Source organism: Chinchilla lanigera, unplaced genomic scaffold (genome assembly GCF_000276665.1).
Source record: "Chinchilla lanigera isolate Chin_1 unplaced genomic scaffold, ChiLan1.0 scaffold00014, whole genome shotgun sequence".
Classification (NCBI taxonomy): domain Eukaryota; kingdom Metazoa; phylum Chordata; class Mammalia; order Rodentia; family Chinchillidae; genus Chinchilla; species Chinchilla lanigera.
In genome coordinates, this window is record NW_004955415.1 from 4,244,345 (window position 1) to 4,267,350 (window position 23,006).

Sequence of the window (23,006 nt, forward strand, 5' to 3'; positions counted from 1 at the left end):
TAGAGACCAGGAGACAAAGTGAGACAGAAACAAGAATAGAAGTGAGAGGGACCAGGAAAGATAGAATGAGGAGGAAAGATGAAGACAAGGGGTGGAAGACTGGGTGGGAAAGAGGAAAAGAAGACAGCAGTGTTGGGAGGAAGTCGGGCAGGAAGAGCACTCATAGGCACAAGGAGAGGGGCCGTGTTGCTCCTGTACCTTGCGGGCCCCTGTGGCCCCTTCAGAGACAGGGAATGAGCTGGGCCCCTGTGCTACTTCACTCCTGCACACGGTCCCTGGAGTCACCGTGACCCGCTGCTGGGACCTTCTCCATGGGCCCCCTTGCTTCTGAACTTCCTCCATGTCCTCAGAGGGCGGGACGAGGAGAGCGCTGTGAGACAGCCCCAGGCCAGGCAGGGCTGGCACCTTCTTTGTTCCGAATGGTAAATTTCCATTAATCCAGCATCCCAGAACACTTGTGTCTTGTTTTTGCTACTTTTTGAAGCACAGTTATCATGGGCTGGCACCTGATGACCGGAGGTGCTGGTGGCCTCTCCTAGCCCCAGCCTTGTGTTCCACAGGAATTGCTGCAAACAAGGCTCGAGCAAGGTGGTGTCTGAACCATGAGTTAAACTCTCCCGGGGACTCAGAGAATGATGCTGGTGTGCGTGCGTGAACTTCCGCAGTCAGGCGAGGGGAGTCCCTCGGTAATGATAATCCCCCACATCTTAAACACGCCTGCTGTGTCAGACAGTGTGTTCATCTTACTCGACAGTCCTGGAAGTAGAGGATAGTAGTCCCCAATTTTCACATGAAGCAACTGAGACACAGAGAAGCTAGGATACTCCTCCCAAATCACACAGCCTGTAAGTCATGCGGGAACACCAAGGACTCAGCAAGACTGCCTCTCCTCTCCTCTGGCCAAGAGGTCAAGGTGGCCTCAATGCTTTAGGTGTGGAAGCCATCCCTTCTGGGTCAGACTAGAGCATCTGGGGCAGGAGGGTGGCGTGCAGCTCTGCCCACGCCTCCCTGCAGGTGCCTGTGGCTGTGGCTCCGCCGCGGTGCTCTGTGCCCTGCCTGCTTCTCCTCTCTGCCTTTGAATTGCGACGTTGGTGGCAGAAGCCAGAAGCGTATTGTGCACAGAAATGAACCAGAGTGGTTTTTCCTCTTTTGAAGGTGGTAATGGTGCAATTAGTGGCTGAGCCATTATCCCCTCCCCTGCCCCCCTTCCTTCCTCACTGCATCCCTCCCCCTTCCCTCCTGGGGAAAGTGGCTGGATTAGAGAGCTCGCCCCTGCTCCCCGACTCTGACTCCCAGGAAGAGGGGCAGAATGGAGGCTGCCCTGATATCTCCAGGGCCCCTGGACTTGGTTGGGGTCCTGAGTCAGGGGTTGTTAGGGTTGGAAAATCCCGAAAGGCAGGCAGCATATCCAGCAAACAGGGTGACTAGCGGGGGATCTGGAGCTTCGGAAGGAAGGACTGAGCTAGAATCCAGAACGTTTGGAAGGAAGGACTGAGCTAGAATCCAGAAGGTTTGGACTCCCGGGTTCTCTTATCTGCCTCACGCTTGAGGGGAGGGAGGTGCTGGCACAGGCCTCAGCTGTCTGGGCTGTGAAATGAGCTAAGGTGCCCTTTTCTTTCCTGAGTGGAAGGGGTAAGTGTGCAGGCCCTGAGGTTCCAAGTCCAAGCTAGAGGGAAGGGAGTGGTCCAGGTCCCACTTAAAACCTTCCTTTTCCTCCTCTAGACACTTTTTAAAGACTTCACGTTTGTGTACTTCCCAGGGGCCTTCACAGCCATTAGGCCACTCAGTCTTCACAGCCTTCCTCTACAGGGACAGTTTTATTCTCTTATTTTATAGAAAAGAAGCTGGAGGCTCTGACAGGGTCAGTGACTTATCCAGGGTCACACAGCTAATGATACCATAATAATAATATTGAACTTGAACACTGATCTTTAAACTCCACTTCCTTTCCTTCTCAACCCCTTAGGGCTTAGGGTGAGTTTTGGGGCTGTAGTTATGGTTGATGCTCTGAAGAACTGATGTTGGCAGAGGTGTTCACAGAATTTGAGGATGGAGGTTTCAGGACAGAGCAGGTCCACAGCCATGGCCCTAACCCTGGCTAAGCTGCAGCAGCTGCCTCTTGCCTGTTTTGCAGAAACTGGGCCATGAGCCCCAGGGGACCAGATCTCATGGTCCCTCTGGGGCACAGGGTGGAGGGGAGCTTGCAAAAGAGGCCTCAAAAGGGACCCAGCTGTCACTGCTGCAAGAGGTAGAGGTGAGCAGGCAGCCGGAGCTGTGCCCTCCAGAATCCTGGGGTCTTCTCTGCACTTCTTCCCCAGCAGGAGTGCCGGGGTGATGGAAAGGGTGGCAGCACAGCGGAGAGAGCAAAAGCAAGATAAGAAGGACAGAGGCAGAGAGAAAACTAGGCAGAATTGCAGAGGGGCTCAGAGAGACAGTTACAGAGACTACAGCAATCCATAGAGAGATATCCCGATGAATTAACCATCGTTCCCCTGTAAACCTTAGAATCTGGCTGTTGCTAGGGCAACGGGGCAATACCTGTCTCTCCAGAGTAGATGAAGTTGCCAGGGTAACTATATCCTGTCCTTCCTTCGGACCATCCTGGAATGTGGCACCCGCTGGATGTTACCATGGCAACTGCCTCTTTGCCCCACTTAATCCCATCCTGTCTGCTCTCAGGGCCCCACAGTTGGAGGTGGGGGAGGTGGGAAGAGAGATCACTTGTGCACTAAGTTTGTTCTTGTCCCCCTTCTTCACCCTGCCTCAGTCCCTCACTCCGGTGGTGTTGGGTCCACCTGCACCTGAGCCCACACAGGTCTGCAGTATTGTGCGCGGTAGGGCCAGGGCATCCGTCCGGGAGCAGGTTTCGCAGTGGAACGCAGGCAGGTGTTGGGGAGGCAGTTACCGGGGCAACGGGAACAGGGCGTTTCGGAGGTGGTTGCCATGGGGACCTGGATGCTGACGAAGGCTCGCGAGGCTGTGAGCAGCCACAGTGCCCTGCTCAGAAGCCCCAGGCTCGTCAGTCAAGCCAGTTCTCCATTTGCACTTGGCAGTACGGGCAGGCGAGTGGCTCCTAGTTCTAGGAGCAGAGCGGCAGTGCTCCAGTCCTGGTTCCCCAACCCTGAGCCTCGCCTGCCTGCCCAGTGCCAGCATGGCCACCATCACCTGCACTCGATTCACAGAAGAGTACCAGCTCTTCGAGGAACTGGGAAAGTGAGTTGCACCGCAGGGAGTCCCAGAGGGCACAGGGGTCAGCCTCTTCGGTGGGTGGGGGTGGGGGCATGTGCCTGCCTCTCCGAGGCTCTCCGTGCACACAGAGGAAGGCAAGCTGCATGGTTCAGGGGTGCTTGCATGTGTATAATGTGCCCAGAGTCGGGTATAAGCATGTCTGTGGGTGCAGATGTGCCAAGCCAGCCAGGTGTGTGTGCTGTGTGTGTGTGTGTGTATATGTGTGTGTGTGTAAGGTTGATGGGACATTAGTGTATGCCTGTGGCACACACATGCATACAAGTACACATGACCTGGGCACAACAGATTCTTAGAAATTCCGTGTTAAAAAGGGATTTTCCCACCCAGCTGAGTTCAAGCTGGAATCCCACTCTAGCTTCAATTGGGTAGCTCCAGTGACAGAGAGCTCACCCCCTTGCAGGTACCCCTTCCTGACGCTAGATGCCTGCAGCCACAGTGCAAAGTGGCCAACTTCGTCCTGTGAGCACCTCCCCTTCCCACCTCCTCCTGCCCAGCTCCTATCAGGACAAGGGCATTGGCACAGGATGGGTTAATATGTAAGTGACCACTGTTGGGAGGAGGGGCAATCAGCAACCTGGGGGACACCACTGAGGGCCTGGAGTTATGAAGGGTGCAGAAGCTGTGGTCTTTTGTCAAAGTTGCCCAGCCCCAGAGCTCTTTTTGTGCTTCTGATGCTGATGAGAGAAGGCTGGGAGGGTGTGGAGATAAGGGAGCCCCTTGGGTAGCAGGGCCTCAGAGAAGGTTCCTAGGTTCTCCCAGCTAGGCTTCTGGAGGCCCCCAGGATAGAGCAAGGCTTGAGATGCAGTTTGGAGGTGGAGTGCGCCCCATGGCTGAAAGGGTGCCAGTGCCCTGGTTGGTTTGTGCCGTAGCAGCAGGAGCACTGGAAGAGGGGCTCTGTAGACAGGTGTGCAAGGTTTGGATGTACGTGCAGGAGTGTGCATTTGAGGAGGGGGTTAATGCTGGTTGTTGCTTGAGGACTTTTGAGGGAATTGACTGTGTTGTATAAGGACTGACTCTAGGGTATGCTTGTGCGCACCCAAACAGTATTCACACACTCGCTTGTGAACACAGGAAGAAGTGCTTGTGTGTAAAGCCTGAAAGTAGGTGTGAGGGGTGCCTGTGTGTGAGTGTGCAAGAAGCGCTGTTTGCTAGGCTGCGTGGGAGTGAAGGTGTGGATATGCGTCACTGTGTGCACACATATGGCAGGTCAGAGCTGTGTGCAAATCAGGCACAAGTGTGCGGGCCTGGGGTGTGTAAGGATGCAAGATGAGATGTGGACACAGTAGTGTTCCTATGGAGTCTAGATGTGCCCATCTGCGTGAGGAATGGGGGCATGCTCACAGGAAGGTGTGTGTATGTGTGTGTGTGGCCTGGGCTCATGGGCTCATGTGGGTATGTGGGTGTTGTAGGCATGTGAGCTCGTGCTGGTGTCTGCATATGTGTGGGAAGTGGGTTTATGGCTGTGTATAAACAGTTGCCTGCACACACACACTCACGCTTGTGCACCCAGTCTACCATGACACATACAGACACATGCCAATTCCCTGTGCAGACACAAGTGCTTGTGCTGATGTGATTTCCCTCTGGTCTGAAGACTTCCTGCTTCTCTGAGAGTCTTTGTGCTGGAGGTGGGGGCAGGAACCCAATGTTTAAGGTTGTTCTGGAGAATAAGGATGCCCCCCCAACTCTAGCTGGGCCTTCTCTCCAGCTGGTTTCCTGTGTCTAGCCAGAGCCCAAGAGCTCTGATTAGCCAGGAGCTGCCTTTCAGAGAGCGAGCAAGGCTGAGCTGTGGCGGGGCTGCGTCACAGAGTACAGCGAGATGAAGTTGGGATGTGATTCAAGTGCTCAAAGTGAAAACAAAAGTGCTGCCCTGCCCCGAGAGGAGATGAAGCATCACCGAGACTGGGTTTTATGGGGGTAACTTGGCCAACAGATGCTTTGTAAGCCTTCTCAGTCCCTCTACCTGCTTGGGCTCTCAGAGGGCCCAGGTCAGGGGCAGGATTTCAGGGGAGAGGGGTCCTGGTGTGCCCATGATAGAAAACTGAGGGTGGCAGGCATGGCCAGGCCTTGTCTAATCAATTTGAGACCTCTTCCTTCCAGAACCATCGGTGCCCTTAACCTTTTTTAGGTCACATATTCCTCCAGGAATCTGATGAAAGTCGAAATTGACATTTCTCAGAAAAATGCACAAACCTACAAAATGCTGTGTGCAATGTCAGGAGCTTGCTTGACCTCAGGCAGGCTGGGCCTGGGCCTGAGGGAAAGATGCGTGGGTAGGAGAGAAAGGGCTGCGGTGGCCGGCTGCATGCCTGAGGTCTGTCTGACAAAGGCCAGGGCACATCACAGAGGAAACTGGCAGTGCCACTTTGCACACCAGTGTCTACCCAAGCATCCAGCGGGGCTGGGAGTTGGGGGTAGGGGAGTCGGGGCCACAAAGCGCACACTTAACTCAGTGGCGTTAGGCAGTCTGTGACACTTTTCTCCCATCTGCTATCTGGAGATAAAAAAGGGCTGTAAGGATTAAATGAGATGGTGTGTGCAGAGACGCAGCCTCCTGCCCGGGGCGCCATAGGCCTCAGAGAGGACACTGCTGCTAGGGATGGAGATGCTGTACTCAAACGCTGGGCAGGATGAGGAAGGGGGCTGGGCTGTCTGTTGAGATGTTTACCTTTTGTCTGGAGCTGACAAATAAAGATGGTGGGGGGCTGATCAAGTTCCCCCTTGGGCTGGCAGAGAGGCCCTGCTCCTCTCTGTCAGGAGAGGCACTGAAAATGTTTGCAAGGCCCACTTATCAATCAGTGACCCCTGCCCCTCTCAGCTGGGACCCTGCAGTTGACACCCAGAACCTGAGCCCCTTCCAGAACCCATTCCAGATGATCAACAAGGTGACTGGCAGACGAAGCTGGGTCAATTCTAAATGGGACACAGGGGCCGTTGGGCCTCTCAGGGGGACCCTGGGTGGCCCAGCTGGGGAGGAGGGCAAATGCCTCTCCTAAGCTTTCTGGTGCCCTGCCCGGTGAGGCCTGGCTTGTCACTGATGGCCTTTGAGGAGCCCAGAGTAGGGCTGGCAATGGGTGTACGAGCCACCCATGCTGCCTGGACCAGAGGCAAGGCCCTCAGCAGGTTCTTCCAGAGCTTCTGGATGCTACAAGGCTAAAATCCTCACTGAACCATATGAATCCAGAAGAGCCGAAAACCTGGCATTTCCCCTAAAGGGTGAGATAAGACTGTCTCTTTTAGACCCGGAGATGAGCTCATTCCCTTCCACCTTGACCCTGTCCTTCTGTCCTGCGATGAGAACCATGAGCGTAAAAGCTAGCTTGCGGCAGCTGCAGCATCGGCTCCATGGGACAGGCCAGAGTCCCCAGCATACTTAGCCTTCTCCAAAGTCCAGCATCTCTGAGAAGGGCAGAAATGTTGGAGTGGGGGTATCAGGAAAGCAGCGGAGGGCCCAGAGACAAGCAGGGTGGGGGGAGCAGAGGAGAAGGGTGCCTCTGACACTCCCAGGCTTAGATCCCACCCCCGAGGTAGAGGTTAGAGAGGCAGAGAATCCCCTGCAGCCTGGGTAATCACTGGGCTGTACCTCGGAAAGAGATTTCACTTGAGAAAGGAAGAGGGAGGGAGGGAGAGTGCTCAACCCACTCTTTTCTCTCCAGAAACAGGGATCTGAAATTGATTCAGGCAGCACCGGGGGTGGGGGTGGGTGGCCAGCAAGGCTGAGAGGGAGGAGAGGGCTGGTTCCTCGCTGAGCTCCCTCTGACCGCACAGCACTGTGCACCAGGCCGGGCTGGGCTGCTACAGGGGGCAGTGTGCCCAGAGGTGGCTCCTTGTGCTGGGGTCGGTCTAGGGTTATTCCTTGGACCACAGATCTCTCATCTATGGAAGATGCTTGGCCATGTCGCTCTTCCCTGGTAGAGGTGTCAAGAGAATAGGCAATGTCACTGTAGAAGGAGATAACACCAAGGCACCCGACCTGCCTGCAGATGGGGTCTTTATTCTACTTTCACCCTCCCTCCATCCGCAGCACTGTGGGGCAGGCACTTCCCGATCCATTAGCTAAGCTCAGAGGCAGGCAGACTGGGCTCCTCTGTCTTACAGGTGAATAAACTCGGACTGGGAGAAATGGAGGCATGGCTCAGGGGATGGCATCCAGGTCTCCAGCACCTGGGCAAGTGGGGAAGCTTTCCGAGGGGGCTTCTGGGTGCCATGTCTGGGGAACTTCCCTCTTCTTGCTCACGATCTGTTACTTTTTGATCGTGATTCTGACTTGTGTTCACTGGGGCACCCTGGGTGAATCACTTGTCTATTGTGTATCTCAACTTTACTATCTGTAAAATGGAGATCCTATCTCCAGAGATGCCTGAGGTGTCCCATTAGGGTTGCTAGTCTCTATGGCCCCTCTCTCTGGAAGGCTCCGTAGGAAATCTCCGACTCCCAGATCATCAGAATTGGGAGGACCGCAGAGATGTCTGTTCACTGCAAAGATGGGGACAATGCCCAGAGATCACCGTGTGAGACAGTGGCAAGGTCAGGACTAGGAGGCAATCGTATACAGGGACCAGGGTCCGAAGAATGGAAGATTGGGAAGCAAGACCTCAAGGGGCGGTGGGTGCGGGGGCGAAAGGGTGGACGGCCTTTCCTCACTCTCCCTCCAAGCCATCCGAGCGGCAGGCAGGCACATGTTCTGGTGCATGCCGCAGCCCTCCGCCCCCACACAGCCACCCCCACACAGGCTGAGACACACTGACACTGCAAGCCTCCTCCCTCCGCCTACCTCCCTCCACAAGTGCATGGTGACACTGCTGCCAGCAGCCCTGCGGTGTGGGGCCGAGTCCCTGTGTGGGGGCTGACGGCAGCCCCTCAGGACGCAATGCCTGCATGCTGGTGCTGACGCACAGCTGGGCACCCTCTCACAAGCTCATGGGACTCACACACCGGACCCCTCAACAGAGCACAGAGTGCAGGTCCACTCCCTGTGCAGGCACAGTGAGATGATGCTGGCCAGGGCTCTGGGCTCTCTCTTTCTCTCTCAGTCTCAGTCTCTCTGCTTGCTTCTTTCCATCAGGTTTTTCTAGCTCTGTCTCTCTCCTCCTCTCTCTTTGGACAAGACCCTCTTGCTTAGCACATCCTGTCCTGTGCATGCTATCTGTGGCCTGTCCTCTTCTGGGGTTCCCCATGCACTATAGGAAGAGACCCTCCGCCCCAGGCAAGCTGCTGGAAGCACCTGCTGAGCCCCTCCCTGCTCTCTGGGATCTTGTGGGCACAGCTGTCTGCCATGGCATCAATGGGACTAGAAGGCCAGCAGGACTTTGTCCTGGGGAAGGTTGAAGGCCTTCAGGACTTGGGCTCATGTAAAAGGAGGAACACATCCATGATCCTTGTAGACATTCAACAAGTAATTCCTGGGCTGAGCCGGCATGTAGCACATGTAAAACTTAGTTGGCTCTGGCCTTGGGTGGCTCACGGTCTGTTACAAAGCCAATATTAATTAAATCACTTCAGAAACTGTTATTTAGTTTCAACTGGACAAGGGCTGTGAACACAAACGTAGACCTGTGAGTTGCAGAAAGACTTTAAGTAGTTGGAATGAGGGTGGTATCAAGGAGGGCTCCCCTGTGAAGGTGACGCTGGAGATCTGGAGGCTAAGAGTTAACCAGAGGGAAGAGGGTGGAAGAGAGTCCCTGAGCATGGAAACAGCCAGGCAGAGGCCCTGAGGTATGTTTTTCAGGGGAGCACATCGTCCCCAGGGGAATCTGGGGTCTCACTTTTCTCTGGCCTGCATAGCTCCACTCCCCAACTTCCAGATACTAATTAGGTTCTAGGAGGAGTATTAAAAGCCTGTCTAGAAGAGAGGCCAAGCAGGGGTAAAGGTCTGGAGGCCAAGTCAAGTAAGAAAGTTCTGAGGGATGGGTGGGGGTCTAGCAGGGAGAAGAGTCCCTTTGGAGGCTCGTCTTCATCCGGGTCAGTCCGTGGGGATGTCCTAGGGACTGCAGACCCCTGAGCAGAGCAGCCGAGAGCACAGGGTGAGGGAGGCCTATTTCGTCTCTGCACCACGAAGAACTTTCAAACGGCCAGCCTTGCTCTTCTGTCCCCCACATGGCTGCAGTCAGTGCTCGGGGAGCACAGAGACAGATGCAGTCCTCAGCCTGCCTCCTGCCACCATCCCTGCCCTCACCTGTGAGATGCTTGCTGCCAAATGATGAGGGTCACAGTGTGGGCCAGGGACTCCTCCGCTCCATTCGGAATTCTGCGCAGGCAGTGCTCTGCTGTTTCAGGGAGGAGTAACTGAGGCCCTGAGAGGGCAGGGCCTGTGCGTGGCCACAGGAGTCAGTGGCGTAACGGGGCGCTCCAGTCCTGTTCTATTCTAGTGCTGGGCTGTCCACCGTCAGCCCCTGTCTGACACTGGGGCCTCCAAGAGGTCCTGGGCAGCCCTGTAGTGGACAGAGCAGGTCAGGCAGCATCAGAGGCTGGGAAGAAGGTCCCCCTCCTTTGCTCTGGTTCTGCCTCTTAGGCACCAGGAGTAATTTTCTATCTTTTATTTTCCTAACCCGTTCAAGAAAACCCATGCACAGCCCAAACAAGGAATATGTTGGAACTTCTGTTGGTTCAATGTGCCCTGCAGAAAACGGAATCTTCTGGTTTCCAGGGCCTTCTGCGCCCCCCACGAGACTTCTGCTGGGCTGGTGTCGGGGGCGGGAGTGCAGGACAGCTCGTCCCTGCCGCGTCTTCTGGAGTGCTGGGGTGGGCGGTGTAGCTGCAGTGGGCAGGCACTGTTTCGGTAACAGGTCCCAGGATTGTCTGCAACCCTGGTGGAGTTCTGCTCACAGAGCTGCTGTAATGAGCTTGGGAGAGCACAGGAAAATGAAGCAGAGGATGGAGGGGGCCAGGCAGCCCTCAGAGGCTGGGAAGACTTGTTTCCACTGGGGATCCACATAGCTGTGTTTGGCTGTTTTTCTTTTTCTTAAATTAAGAAAAGATATTACTGTTTTAAAAGGGGAAAAAAAAAACCCAGTAGAACTGAAGAGGGGGCTTAAAGGTTACTTATGGACAGCTGATTTTATAGACGGGTAAGGTGAGGCTCCCCAAAGTGAAAAGATTTGCTTAAGAGATACAGTGCTGGGTCCACACTGTGTGGGATTTCCCTTTTGTTTCTGAATGCACTTGGCCCCAGCTTTTGAACTATTCTGGGAATTAGGAGCCCCCGGGGGTTCTCATGTAAGATTCTCAAGGCCACTCTCCCTCACCCCAACATATAGAAAGTGGTGAATTTTCCCCAGATCTCCCTTCCTCATGCCCAGCCGTGGCCCTCTCTGACCCCAGAGCATGGGATATTGGAAAAGCGAAGTCTCTGCATCAGGAGCTCTGAGTCAATACTGGCTTCGGTTTCTTTATCTATGATGGGAGGGTGGACTCCCATGGTGCCACATCCCTGGGCATGCCAGTTTCTGATGCAGCCACATGCTGCCCACACTCTAGCCCAACAGGTGACACTGCACTTGTGGCCAAAGCTGTCTCTCTCCGCTCCCCCAGATGTTCCCATGCTCTAGGTTATCAGATAGATCAGGCCTGGGTTATGAGTTACTTACCACAAAGAGGTCTGGAGACTGAGCCTCTCCAGGCAGTAAGTCTGCGCTGGGCCAGGAACCTCCTGAGATCAGCCCAGCCCTCCTCAAGAGGTGGGATGCTTGAGTGCTGAACCAGAGTGGGGGAGTCTGGGGAGCAGACTAGGGACGCCTGCCATGTAGCATCCAGGCAAGAGGAGGAGTAGCTCCCAGTGTGGGGCTAGAGTTCTAAAGATAGAAAGGGTTATGGATTTAGCTTTGAACCTTGTGATGATCGGTGACTTTAACCATTTGTGGAGTCACAGACTCCTTTGTGAAGTTGATGAAGAACATGAACAACGCACAGATATAGAGTCTTTTTGATAACATTTTAAGTGGGTTCATGAATGCCCAGAGCTTCCCCAGAGACCCTAGCTAAGGGGATGGAGGCCGAAGTGGTGAAAGAACTGGGGAGAGAAAACAGGGTGCAGCAAGGGGGGGGAGGGCACAGTGGGGAAATGAAAACACTGTCAAGGAGCGGGGAGGGCGCCAGGGAGAGTGCAGTGACCCACACAAAGCAAGGATGAGCCTCCAAGCCCTGCGGCCAGTGGGCTGAATGCCCCCTGGTGTGGAGCAAGTGAGGCATGAGGGCCAAGGGTGGCTGCCGGGATAGTGAGGTAGGGAGGTACTGGGTGGGTGAGCCTGGCAGGAACATCTCTTTCATGGAGCCCTGGGGGTGGCAGCCAGATTGTGGTGGGTTCACGGCATGTGGGAGGTGGGAAGGAGGCAGCGGATGTCGGACATTTGTTCTGGAAGTTTGGCAGCAAAAAGAAAGGGAAGAAGGAAACAGCCCAGGCTGCTGGGTTGGGAGAAATGTGCTTGGTTGTTTTATTTTTTTGTGGGGGTGTGGGGTGGGGTTTTTGAGGAAGCAGCCAATGAGAGGAAGACCTCAATATTATGAGGAACCTAGACAGTCAGACCCAAAGCGGTCCCGTGTGCAGACCGAATGGTGAGCATGGCCTCTCTGGAAGGTCCCCATGGGTAACAATGTTTCTGTCTGCGGAGACCCACGGGGTCCTCCTCGACTGAGTGACTGCCAGGAAGGGTGCAGAGGTTCTCTGAGAGGGGAGTTGGTAGTGACCTGTCTGGGTTGCAGGGACCACTCACAAATGGCCCCAGGAGGAAGTAGGGCTGGGATCCTGATCCCCCCTTTCAAATGGGGAAACCAAGACCTGGTAGGATAAGCAAGGTGGTAACAAGCTGGGTGAGCACTTGGTTCTTCTGATTCTCCATCTAGTGCCTTGGGAGCTGCACCTGGCTACCATGGCAACGTTTCAGGATGCTGCAGGCCGGGGAAGGTGATGGGCCTCTGGTGGCTGGCAGCCAGCTACGCCCAGGACACTGGGGCTGCCAGGAAGCCTGAGAGCAATTTGCCAGTGTGAATCTTGCTCTTCACAGCCCATTAACACGTTCCCACATTCTCAGCCAGCGGACCCACTATGGCCCTGCCCTGCACTGCCTGCAGGAGGCTGGGCGAAGCCTCCCCGCTTGCTCTCCTCCTACCTGCACACCCCTCTGGCCAGGCTGCTCAGCCCTGGGGAACTGCCCTTCCCCTCCTCCCCAAGAACCCCACACAGCTCCCTGGCTCACTTCTTCCTTGAGCTTGGCAAACAAGGTTCATTTTGTTTCTGATGATGCTAGCTGTTCTCGTCCTTTGTATGCAACGGTGTCTATACCAGGCTTTGTTTCTTGGGCATTTACTATACTCCAGGGACTATACTAATCTCACTGCTCCCTTTATTATTTCATTGAATCATTGAAGCAGCCACACAGGGTGGGTCCTCTTATTGTCCACATTTGATGGGCCAGTAAACAGGCAGTCTGAGAGGAAATGACTTGCTCATGAGTGCTAAAGCACAATTTGAACTCTAGCTGGGCTGGTCCAGAAGTGCCCTCTCTCCCTGCCTTAGATTATGCTCTGACATGGGAGGCATTGCCACTTATGTCTGCCTAGGGGAAATCAAATTAAAATTCCATTCTGCAATCCCACTGGCTGCATGTCAAGTGCGCTGTAGCTGTGTTAGCTAGCGGCTGCTGTGCTGGACAACACGGAATATGTCCATCACAGAAAGTTCTCTCTCACAGTGCGAATCTACAGCGTTGGAGTTGGAAAGGCCTTTACACACTTGAGCCCCATTCCCACCCCACCTCCCACGTAGTTGATGGAGAAACTGAGGCGCAGCCCTCCCACACAGCTGAGCCCTGGGATCCCGTCCCTCCAATCTGTCTGTCTGTCTCTCACATACCTCCGTTCCATGGCCCTCTTGGTCATGCGGGCACACACTTCCTGTGCTGGGTGACATGAGCCTGTTTGTGATACCTACAGCCTCACAATATCACACACTCAAGGGCTGGACCCAGCTAGTGAGAAGCACCTGCATCCTGGCACCCACCTATTGCCCCCGAAGCACACCCCACGCTTCCTCCTGTGCCCTGCATTCTCTCTGTCCTCCAGACCCAGGAACACCTTGCAGGTGGCCCAGGACCCCCTCACAGGGAGTCCTCATACTCAGGCCTTGCCTGTTCTTGGGGCCACTCCTTCCCTGTACCTCTGCCTGTCCCCCCCTTGGCCTCCTTGCCCCCACCCCACCCCGTGCTGTGCGCCAGCTCTCCCGCCCACCCACCTGCTGGCCACCTGCTCAGCGCAGGCCATGGAAGAGTGGGCCAGCTCTTCTGTTTGCCAAGGCTGCTGGGCTGCGGCCACTAACACACACAGGACAGGAATACAGAAATGTGCTTTTTTAAAACAAAGGATGAAAAGAGAGGAGGGGAGGGCCGCAGACTCTCCACCCTCGCTCTCGGTTTTGCTCCAAGGCTTCCCTCTGTGCTTGTCTCCCTCATCCCCGCCACAGGAGGGAGCCTCCCTGGAGGCCTGAGACTGCGTGGGCAGAAAGAGGGGCTCCCTGGGCCAGCCCCTTCCTCCCCTCATCACCTGCTGCGTCCTACACTGTGCGCAGGGTCCTGAGCTGTGTGTTCTTTCCTGCCCTCCCAGTAAACCCAGGGAGTGGGTGCTGTCATGCTCTTGTGGGTGCAAACAGAGAGGTAAAGTGCCAAGTTTAGCCTCATGAAGTCAGTTCGGAACAAGCTAGGATGGGACCAGAGATCTTTGTGCCCACAGAGTGCTGGCTCTTGACGACTACACACTCCAGGCTACAGTGGAGTCAGGAGAAAAAGTTTGACTGACAAGAATTCTCTTCATAGATTCACTAGGATTCACTGTTTGCACCAGGCTTCGGTCTCCCTCTGTTAAATAGCTCAGAATTCAGTATTCACAGGATTACCAAGTGGGCAGCTCAGGGTGGAGCCCGGGGAGGGGTGGAGTTGAGAGGTATCCTCCTCTTGGCAGCTGATGAGAGTGGGATGTGACTGCCCCAGCACCAAATGCTCATGCCTAAACTTATGCACAAAGATGTCCTTCAAGGGGCTCGGCAGCATTGATGCAGCCACCCTGCCCATGGCCTTGTTCCCTGGTTAGGGACCTCTGATGTGCACTAAAGCTTGAAAGCTCATGAACAGCAAGTGTGGCTTCTCTTGTTCCAAAGACACAGATCTTGGCCCCAGGCCCATAGGACCCGTCGGCTCCCAGCACAGAGCCCATGCAATGGCTTGCACCAGTGCCAGTACCGGGGGAAGGGGGATATGTAGCAGGGCTTCCCCGAAAGCAGATAGGGCAGGGCTGAGCTGGCTGGGAATCAGCTGGAGAAGGGATTAAATTGAAAACATAGCTTTCCAGGGCCCACACCCAGGGATTTTGATTAGTATGTCTAGGTGGGGCCTTGGAACCTTTATTTTAAAAATATCCCCCAGGTAATTCTATAGCAGCCACTTGGATGACTGCTGATCTGAAGTCTTTACCTAGAACAGTTTTGCGTTTCTAGTGGAGAAATGATACCCATTCTTCCCCCATCCCTTCACCTATCCCTCTCTCCACCTAACACATATGAACTGAAGCCCAGCTCTGGACCTGCCATGGACTAGATGCTGGTGAGTGAAACAAGGCCCAGCCCTGCCCTCAGCAACTCGCAGCCCCCTCCTCCCCACCTGTTCTCATGGAGTGCTCAGACCGCTTCTAGACGTGGGCAATTAAATGTTTTCTGTCCCCTCAGGGCTCTGGAGAATCATGGCCTCCGGAAGTGCAGGGCCCCTTCCCCGATTCCCCTGCCTGTGTAAAATGGGCACTTTTTTAGACAAGTGTGCCATGCCACCCTGTCCCTGATACCCCTGACTAAAAATCCACTTTCCAGTCTTATTTTAGTTCCTCTCTCTGTTGCTAAATACACCTGCGAGTAACATGACAGAGGCCCTATTGGTATCAGACACTGGGTCCCTGGTACCGGAGGCACAGAGAAGAAAGTAAAAATCCTGGCCTCCCCCAAAAAACTCCTCAGCAGGGAGGGAGAGGCAAGATGTCTATGAGCAGGCACCACCTTGGGCTTGGTGGAGGTTATGATAGTTGGTCTTCTTCCTCGTTCTTGACACAGAGCTCTTAAAACACTTATAATTTCCTAAGTGGTTAGGGCTGCTTGGAATAGCTTTCAGTATTTGGTTTTGCCTCTCGTTCCTGACACAGAGCTCCTAATTCCCTCGGAGTTTCCTAGGTGATAAAGTGTCTTTTGTTCTAATAAAGTGACAGGTGGTGGGCTCTTTTGACAGGGCTTGGTCACCAAAACGTCCAAGACATGATTAGGAGCTTGGAGCGTTCAGCCTCACACCCTATTCTAATGGAGGTAAAGGTGTTGGGAATTGAGTTTATAGCCGACCATGCCTACATGATGAAATCTCCATAAAGATCTCAGAAGTATGGAGTCTGAAGACGTTCTGGGTTGGTGAACACATTTGTCCGTGCGGCAGAAGGGTCCCAGCACATCCCAGTTCCGGAGGGACAAAGGCTCCTATTCTCAGAACACTTCCAGGCCTTGGCCTAGGTACTGCTCCATCTGTCTGTTCATCTAAATCCTCAATCCCATCCTTTATTGTATATAAACCAGCAAATGTAAGTAGATTTTTTTTTTTTTTTTTTTGGTTTTTCTCCGGTACCGGGAACCGAACTCATGACCTTGCGCTTGCCAGGCAGGCACTTTTGCCGCTGAGCTAAATCCCCAGCCCCAGTAGATTTTTTTTTTAGTAGATGTTTTCTTGAGTCCTGTGAGCCATCATAGAAAATTCTCGAACCTGAGAAGGAGTCATGGGAACTCCCACTTGCTAGCCATGGTGAATAGAAATGTGAGTAACTTGGGGATCCACTCCTTGCAGTTGGAGTCTGAAGTAAGGGGACAGTCTTTTGGAACTGAGCCCTCAACCTGTGGGTCTGCACTCAGAGTGGGCAGTATTATAATGAGGTATACCATTATATAATCCTATAATGGTAGGATCCAAAACTGATGTCCCGAGAGTAGAATTGATTGGTATGAAAGAAGTTGCCTAGATTTGGTAGCCAGGTGCATTATGGGTTGATTAGAGGAAAATGAGTTTTTCCTATCCAGAGGTCTCTGGGAACATAGAGAAAGTGCCACACTGGAGGGGCAACATCTCAGAAGGTGAATGGGATCTCGTTGCTTTCCTGCTGGTGGTGGACAGGTGAGGCTATACACCCCTGGGAGGACCCACTGCTGTGGGAGACCCTCCCTCAGTTTATGCATGATTTCTGGCCTCCAGCTTTCCTATGAGGTCGTATTTCACAGTCTCTAGTCCTCATCCCAGGACTTTCTTTCCCATCTTCCTGTACAGTTTCCCAGCTGCTGTCTTCTGCCACCTGGATGTGGAGGTAGTGACAGTATGCCCCAGGGTGTATGTAGAACAGCCATTTGTGTCAGCCTGTGGCTTCCTTCGTGCCTGCTAGCAAACTCCCTGAGGTCAGAGCTCAGAGGCTATGTTGTGGTATGGTCATGTCAGGAACCTGGGCAGGGCTTGGCACACAGGAAGTGTATTCGAGGCTCATCGGTGTGGAAGTGAAGAACCCATGAGCCCAAATCTCTGAGTCCTAGATATAGTCATGCCTGTAACTTGCTGTGTGACCTTGATCTAGCTACGCTGAGCTACAATGGAGAGTCTCGATCCCACTCAGACATAAGCAATCAGAACTGCACTTTAGCAAGGAGTCCAGACAGTTCGAAAGAACATTACTGTTTGGGAAACTTGCCCAGGAGCTTTTCTTTTCGCTATAAACACTACTGGGTAGGGCAGTATAATGTTGATGAGTACAGTGGCGGTTCTCTTAGGAGCCTCCTCTCTCATACAAGAAGCTGGACCACATGGCCCTTGTGGAGGAATGCAAAATGATAGCTCAACTCCAGGTCCAGCTCTCACACTGGCTTTGTTTGGCTTCATGCTCAAATTCTTTTGGAATAAGGCACCAGGATTTAAAAGTTGGGAAATTTCTCATTTAGAACATTTAGACTTCTAGCTTTGTTTGAAAAATTCAGTGAGATAGGAATCAGCCCCCTTCCATGTGACAATAATCAGTTTCCCCTCTGATCTCTGAAACTCGTAGCCTTGCCCCAAGTTCTTCGGTCACTAATGCTTTGAGGATAAAAGTCCAAGGAGGCTCCTAAAACACCTGAAAAGATGCTCAGCTTTTGAATATTACAATTAAAAACTAAATAAACACCAAGTTGTCATTTTCTACCTCTCTAACTAGCAAATATAAAAGTTTGATAATGCACCGTGTTGATGAGGGCAGAGGAAGCTGGTTCTTCCCCAGCCTGCTGGGAAAGTAAGTTGGTACAATCTCTAAGATGCCCACTCTCATTATCTATCAAAATTGCCAAATATTATCTACCCCTTGAAAAACACCAGTGCTAGGAATTTATCCTATAGACATGTGCACGCACATGAAGTGAAATTCCAGTGCACACACACAAGTTCAGTCATTGGCGCTGTTTGTAATATTGACAGACTGGAACTAACCCAATTGCCCTTCAATAGAGGACTGGCCTAATAAAGCACAGACCAGCCATACAGTTGTGCATTATGTAACAAAGTGCTTTATGTTATGGTATGACAAAGGACTTCCAAAGTATATCATTAACTGAGAAAAGAAGGTAGAGAACAGCGTGCTAAGCCCAGTGCCATTTGCATGGGGGAGAGGTACGGTATCTGCAGAGAGATATGCAAGGGCCAGACCGCAGTGGCCTTCTCTGCAGCGGGGACCTCGGAGGCCAGGGGATGTGGGCAGGGGGAAGTCTTTCACTGTTTACACTTTCGAATCCTTTGAACCTTGAGCCATGTTGATATGTTACCTACTCAAAGAGTTACAAAACTGGTTTTCAGGGAACTAGAGTCTATGGTTCTAATGTTATAGAGCTCTAATGCTTTGCAATTTAGTAAGCCTAACTTTTGATGAGTTCAGAGGTTCATCCTGGCGGAGGCCAGGCCTCTAAGTCTGTCTCTGAGTCTCTCCAGCCCTGCTGTCCTGAGTCAGGCCACAGGAGCCCCCTGGAGCCTAGGCAGCTCCAAAGGAGAGTTCCCGCCTCAGCCTGGCACAGCTGCATGAGCTCTGGCATCTCCCAGGATGGAGCCCTGGCATCTCCCTGATTGCCTTACCTCTGTCCTCCCAGGGGAGCCTTCTCGGTCGTGCGCAGGTGTGTGAAGGTGCTGGCTGGCCAGGAGTATGCTGCCAAGATCATCAACACCAAGAAGCTCTCAGCCAGAGGTAGGTGCCCCCCCAGCTTGGCCCACAGCCAGGCTCTTCTTCCCTTCCTCCCTCCTGCCTCTGGGCTTAGGACCAGGACCCGACTCTGTGCCCCTGGGGGATGCCAGTGGTAGTTAGTGGCTCTTCTTCCTGACGATGTCATGAGAATAGACCTCCCTCGTCCTCTCCGGGAAATCTGGGCTGGAACCCACAGCCTCACAAAGACCGGCCAAGCTGTCTGCCCCTCTCTGTAGCCAAGGCACCAGATGGGACTTCTCCCCGCCCCTTCTGCCGTGCCCCTTCTCGTCTCAGTGCAGACTCTGCGCTTGCCATGCCCTGCGCGAATGCCTAACCTGGTTCCTCTCATGGCCGCCCCTCTCCCAGCCTTTGGGTCTCAGCTCGGCTTCTCTGAGCCCCTGGTCTGAGGAGGTCTTTCATCTTCTGTCTGTTTCCTCCTGGCTTTCCCTTGCCCTTGCCTGTGTGATTTGCTGGTTGGCTCCTTGTGTAACATCTGTGTCTCTTCTTGACTGAGCTCCAAGCAGGAGGGCAGGTTTCATCTGCAGCCCTATCCTCAGTGTGAGAGACAGAGCCCACACCAGGTGTCCTCTTTGACTACAGCAGCCGTCTCCAGTCCCTGAACAGGTGGTCTGGGGCATGACCTGAGTTGGAAATGATACCCAGCAAGTTCTAATTCACAGAGATGTTTGGAGACCTTACATGGCATGGCGGTTCTCGGACCTGATGAGTGGCTCTGGACTCACAATGTCAGCATCTGGGAGAGTGTTAGAAATGCAAAGTATCAGGCCCCTCCCCAGGCCTAAAAAACTCAAGTCTGCATTTTATCAAGATGCCCAGGTCAGTCAAATGGGCATTAAAGTTTGGGAAAGCTGCTCACAGGGCTCCTTGTCCACTAGTGTGCAGGACAGCAATGGTGCTGACCACAGTCAGTGTGTTGGAGAGGGTTGTCTTCAAAGATGCCAAATGAGACAGCGTACCAGCTGCCTTTGGGACGGCGCGGTGAGCGGGGACCCTGCTGGGTGAAGTGGGAGATGCTGTGTCGGGGGCAGGTGTGGTGCTCAGGTGTTGAACAGCGTGGCTGTGTCTGGGCCAGGGCCCAGCGGGTGTGGGACTCCAGGGGTCCCGCATGCACTGGTACAGAACGTGCCTGCTGTTCCCCACAGGCCTCTCAGCAAGTCCTGTGTTGGGCTGTGTGTTGCTGCTGTCTTTCATCTGTCTGGGTCGGTATGGCTGGGAGCATAGCATTTTCTCCTGGTGTCCTGCAGGGAGAAGAGGCTCTGCATGGAGGAGGCCGGGGTAGGAGGGGTCTGAAGACCCAGGGCCCTCCCACGGCACAGCCAGTGTGAAAAGATCAGACCCATGAAAGGTCCAGAGCCACAGCCAGCAGCGTGAGCCGCGGTGGGCAGGAAGGCCTGCAGGAACACAGGCTGGGATTGGCTTTGCCTCTGCTGTGTGACTACTGGCAATCTCATGCCAGTCTGTGCCTTGGGGCTCTAGTGATTATGGGAGATATCCCAGCTCTGGGAAACAGTGGGGGCAGCAGGACCAGAGTCATGACTTGGGGGTGACAAGTTGAGGGTGCCCAAGAGGAAGTTTAGGAATGGCGGTCTCCCTCGATGTGCGGGGTCTTGGGCTAGTCAATCACAGTCTTGGCATACCTACAGACACGCACACACACACGCGCGCACACACACACACACACTCACATTGACTGGTCAGGAGATAGAGGTGCATAGGGAGTGGAAAGCCCATTGCTTCTGTGTGGGAAGCTGACTCAGCACTGCAGGATGCTGTGGTCCTGACTCGGCAGGCAGCTATCACCCAAGCCCCTCTCGGCTGTCTGCTGAGTCTGGGAGGACAGGCGCCCAGGCCTACGTAAGTGTGGGGGGCGGGGGCGGGGCAGCTACCGGGAACATTCCCGAAGAAGTCTGCCAACTGCTCACTGCACTTTTTCCCAGCGGGAGAGGAGGAGCAGAGCTTCTTTTAGCAGGTTTCTTTGTTTGCCACTCATGGAGCCTCCGGGGGGCTTAATACAGAATATTTGGCAACGCGCTCTAAACTTCTCCTGCTGCCACTCTTGGGTGAATTCCAGCAGCTCCCAGCAGGGACTTGTGCCCACCCAGGTCGCTGTCCACCCCTCCCAGGGAGCTGTGGCTTCCCTGTCTGGCCTCTTTTAGCAAGTGGTTCCCAAATCCAGGAGGTACATTTTTAAATTAGGGTCTTTTTTTTAATTAGTTTTTTTTTTTAATTAGTTTTTTAAAAAATAATCTTTCAAAGAAACCATCAAGAAATGGAATGAAAAGTAAAAATTTTGCTTGTCCCAATCTCTGCCAAATCCTCGCAGGGGTCTTTTTAAAAATACAGCTGCCTGCATCGCAGGGCTGGGTCGAGTCTGTGAGGCTCCAGCTCCTGTGCTGTCACAGCCCCATTGTGCAGACAGCACGCACGGCCTCAGGGCTGATCCCCACCAGGTCCCCGCCGAGCCGGCCCTCTCCTTCCGGGGGCTCATGCTCAGTGTGGCTAGGGCACTGAGCACAGGGACTGCCACCTCCTCCAGCTCTGGGCTTCACCCACACGCCCAGGGGCCACTTCCTAGGCTCCCTGGCTGCCAGTCTTCGGGTGCTGGTTGGGAAGCACGGCAGAAGTTCATCCAGGCTGTGCCTGAGCCCCGTTCAGGGCCCTGTGAGGGAGCTCTCTGCCCATCCTCCACACCCTTGCCTGACATCTCAGTCCTTGGGATTATTTCTCCAACCTCCCAGGACCAAGAGCCCTGTTGAGCCTGTGGATGAAGGGGACGTTTCTTGTCCCCAGAACTGAGGGGTCTTCTCTTCCCTGGATCCTGGGCCTCTTGTCAGAAACCTGTGCCTGCTGCCTGCCGAGCCCATCCCCTGTGGAGGCAGAGCTCTGCCAGTCTGTGTGATTGCACTTCCTCCAGGGCCTGCCCTGCCCTGCCCTTCTGGGGCCTCACTCCAGAGCCACCACTGATTAATGTGGTGACCCAGCCATGAGAGGGTAAAGCTCCCCCAGATACCGTCATGGGCTTTGGAGACAACTCTCCCAGGTACCAGCAGGAAGCCGGAGACACGGGCTTTCCCAGGCCTCTCCATTGGGTGGACGGAGTTTCCCACTAACTAATGATTAGAATGGGAGGCATATCGCGTAGTGATTATGGACACGGGCTGAAACCCTGTGCTGCCATTAGTTCACGTTGGAGCTTTAGACAACCTGCTCAGCAGCTCTATGCTAGGTCCTGGGACTGTGGCAGTGACCCACAGAAAGGGTCTTGCTCTCAATGCACCAGTTTTCTAGGAAATGAGATCACAAAGCACATTAGACACATAAATAAGCTGGATAGTTTCAAGTAGTGGTGAGTACTGTAAAGAGATAAAACAAGGTACCAAAAAAAAAAAAAAAAGATTCTGGGCTGGGGATTTAGCTCAGCGGCAAAGCACCTGTCTGGCAAGCGCAAGGCCATGATTTTGGTTCCTGGTACCAGAGAAAAACCAAAAAAAATAAAAAATAAAAAATAAAACAAGGTGATGGGGAAGTGAGGCAACAGGAGAGATGCTCTTGGAAAAGCAGCCAGGGAAGCTCTTCAAGAGGGGACATTGTGCTGAGCCTGCTTGACCAGGAACCAGCAGCCAGGAGAAGACTGAGGGACAGAGCATTCTGGACAAAGGTGCAGTATGTGCAAAGACCCTGAGGCAGAAAGGAGCTTGATGTGCCTGAGGCCAGAAAGGAGGCTGCAGTTGCTAGACCTTCATGGCTGAGATGAGGGAGGATGCAGCAAGGTCTTGGATATGAGGCTGGATTTATAATAAGTACACCAGAAAGCTGTTGGACAGTTCAATGCCAGGAACTAGCAAGATCTAATTTATGTTTTAAAAAGAGCTCCTGGGCGCAGGAGATAGCTCAGTGACACAGTGCCTGCCTGGTAAGTGCAAGGTCCTGAGTTCGATTCCTGGTACCCAAAAATAAATAAATAAATAATAGAAAGAGTTTCTTGGCTGTTGAGGACAATCGGCCTGGGTGGTGGTGGGGCCCACATAGTTAAGAGTCTGATTTTGATAAAGGGGCCTACCCTTTTATCCCTGGCTTCAGTTTACCTATCTATGTTAAACGGCAAGACCTCTAGGTCAAGGAAAACATGGTCCCTATGGGTCTTGACATTCTCTGTATATTAGAAATGAAAACACTATAACAGGATTATAAACGTATTCTACAATATATATGTTTACATTCAGCAAATGAATGCTTTTAACAACAAAATTTACAATGCAAGGCAATTGTGCTCTGCACAAGATGATTATAGGACTTATATTTCCTAGCATTTCTGGCAGGGAGGTCTGGTCACCAGACGCCAGTCTAAAGTTGTGTGACCAGCATTTGCTTTTGGTCCTCTTGGTGGAATTTTGCTCCCAAGTAACCTCACATGGAGAAAACACCAAAATTCCAGATTTGAAGCCCCACTCTCCGAATGTGTAGCCTGGGCCAAAGGCCCCCTGTCC

At 53.4% G+C, this 23,006-nt stretch overlaps 1 protein-coding gene across 2 annotated transcripts in view; it reads left to right on the forward strand.

The window, feature by feature from the left end:
* The first annotated feature begins 2,962 nt into the window (after positions 1-2,962).
* Camk2a (calcium/calmodulin-dependent protein kinase II alpha) overlaps positions 2,963-23,006 on the forward strand; it is a 60,096-nt gene continuing 40,052 nt past the window's right edge. Inside the window, exons 1-2 of one of the 2 annotated variants that reach the window (XM_005380581.2) lie at positions 2,963-3,213; positions 18,407-18,501. In XM_005380581.2, the coding sequence (XP_005380638.1) occupies positions 3,152-3,213; positions 18,407-18,501 (157 nt within the window). In that variant the 5' untranslated portion in view covers positions 2,963-3,151. The remainder of the gene's footprint in view (positions 3,214-18,406; positions 18,502-23,006) is intronic. The other variant, XM_005380582.2, reaches the window with a different exon arrangement.